The following is a 979-nucleotide window of genomic DNA, read 5'->3' on the forward strand; positions in this document are numbered from 1 at the left end:
TAAATCCTATGTAATGTAAATACAGTATCTATGTATTTATCAAAATGTTGATCTGAAAACATACCATGTCTGACAGTTCTCCTTGGAAGGTATAACCTCTCCATCGTTGTAATGAGTTCCATCTCCATCGTAGCAACCACAGTCCTTCTTACTGACACACTTCATGGTACTTTCTTCCAAATAAGGCTGGGCCGAAGGACATTTTGGATAGCAACCTTTAAGATAAAAACAGTCAATTTATTCCAGGACACCTGCACAGATTAGATCATCCTCATGGTATCTAGTTCTAACACCAAAGCTGTAATGGATATGATATTTAAATATTGTATTTAGTTTTCAGTATAGATGAACAAGGGAGGGAGGAGTCATTCCATATTTTATACTGTACATTTGTTTAACAACTTGGAATGTAAATTGTCCAAATCAAACGGCCAAGCTGTTATGAAGGGCTCTTAGTTACCTTCCAGTGCAGGGATCTGACTGGAGCATGTTCCTGAGGGATTCTTGCAGGTCTTCATACAGGGGTATCCACACGGATTATAATGCCACTCACACTCACCAATAGGGTTGTAGAAATCACAGAACAGAGCTGGTGAAATTAAAACATGTCACATTTTAACTGAACCAGGGTTCTAAAAGATTGATTGAACAGTTACACATTGAAATCATAAATTGGTATTTTGTCCCGGTAGCTAAACAATCCCACCTATCCATCAATCAATTGTCCCACTCAAAGCAAATGACTCACGGCAGATATCTGGTGTTCTCCACTTGATACAAGCCCCTGCCTCGTTACAGGCCTGGGCGTAGGCTGCTACAGCTGTACAGAAACATTCGCAGTCTCCCCCAGTGTCACAGGCACACGAGTCCCTCACACAGGCATCATGGAATGGCGTGGGGTCCACCTTTTAGGAAGATGCATTAAGCCATCATTTATTTATTCAATGCATTGCTCAGCTTGTTGAAGAGACTACAGATG

General features: G+C 41.0%; 1 protein-coding gene across 1 annotated transcript; it reads right to left on the reverse strand.

Annotated features, from left to right (window-relative positions):
- Nucleotides 1-39: 39 nt before the first annotated feature.
- Nucleotides 40-908, reverse strand: LOC118383075 (mucin-5B-like; the record flags this gene model as incomplete). Its single annotated transcript, XM_052500526.1, has 3 exons — nucleotides 40-215; nucleotides 461-589; nucleotides 749-908. Coding segments are annotated over 3 exons (465 nt in total), but the record flags the coding sequence as incomplete, so codon positions are not given.
- Nucleotides 909-979: the final 71 nt, after the last annotated feature.

This window comes from Oncorhynchus keta, unplaced genomic scaffold, assembly GCF_023373465.1.
Source record: "Oncorhynchus keta strain PuntledgeMale-10-30-2019 unplaced genomic scaffold, Oket_V2 Un_contig_10944_pilon_pilon, whole genome shotgun sequence".
In the NCBI taxonomy this organism is placed as follows: Eukaryota; Metazoa; Chordata; class Actinopteri; order Salmoniformes; family Salmonidae; genus Oncorhynchus; species Oncorhynchus keta.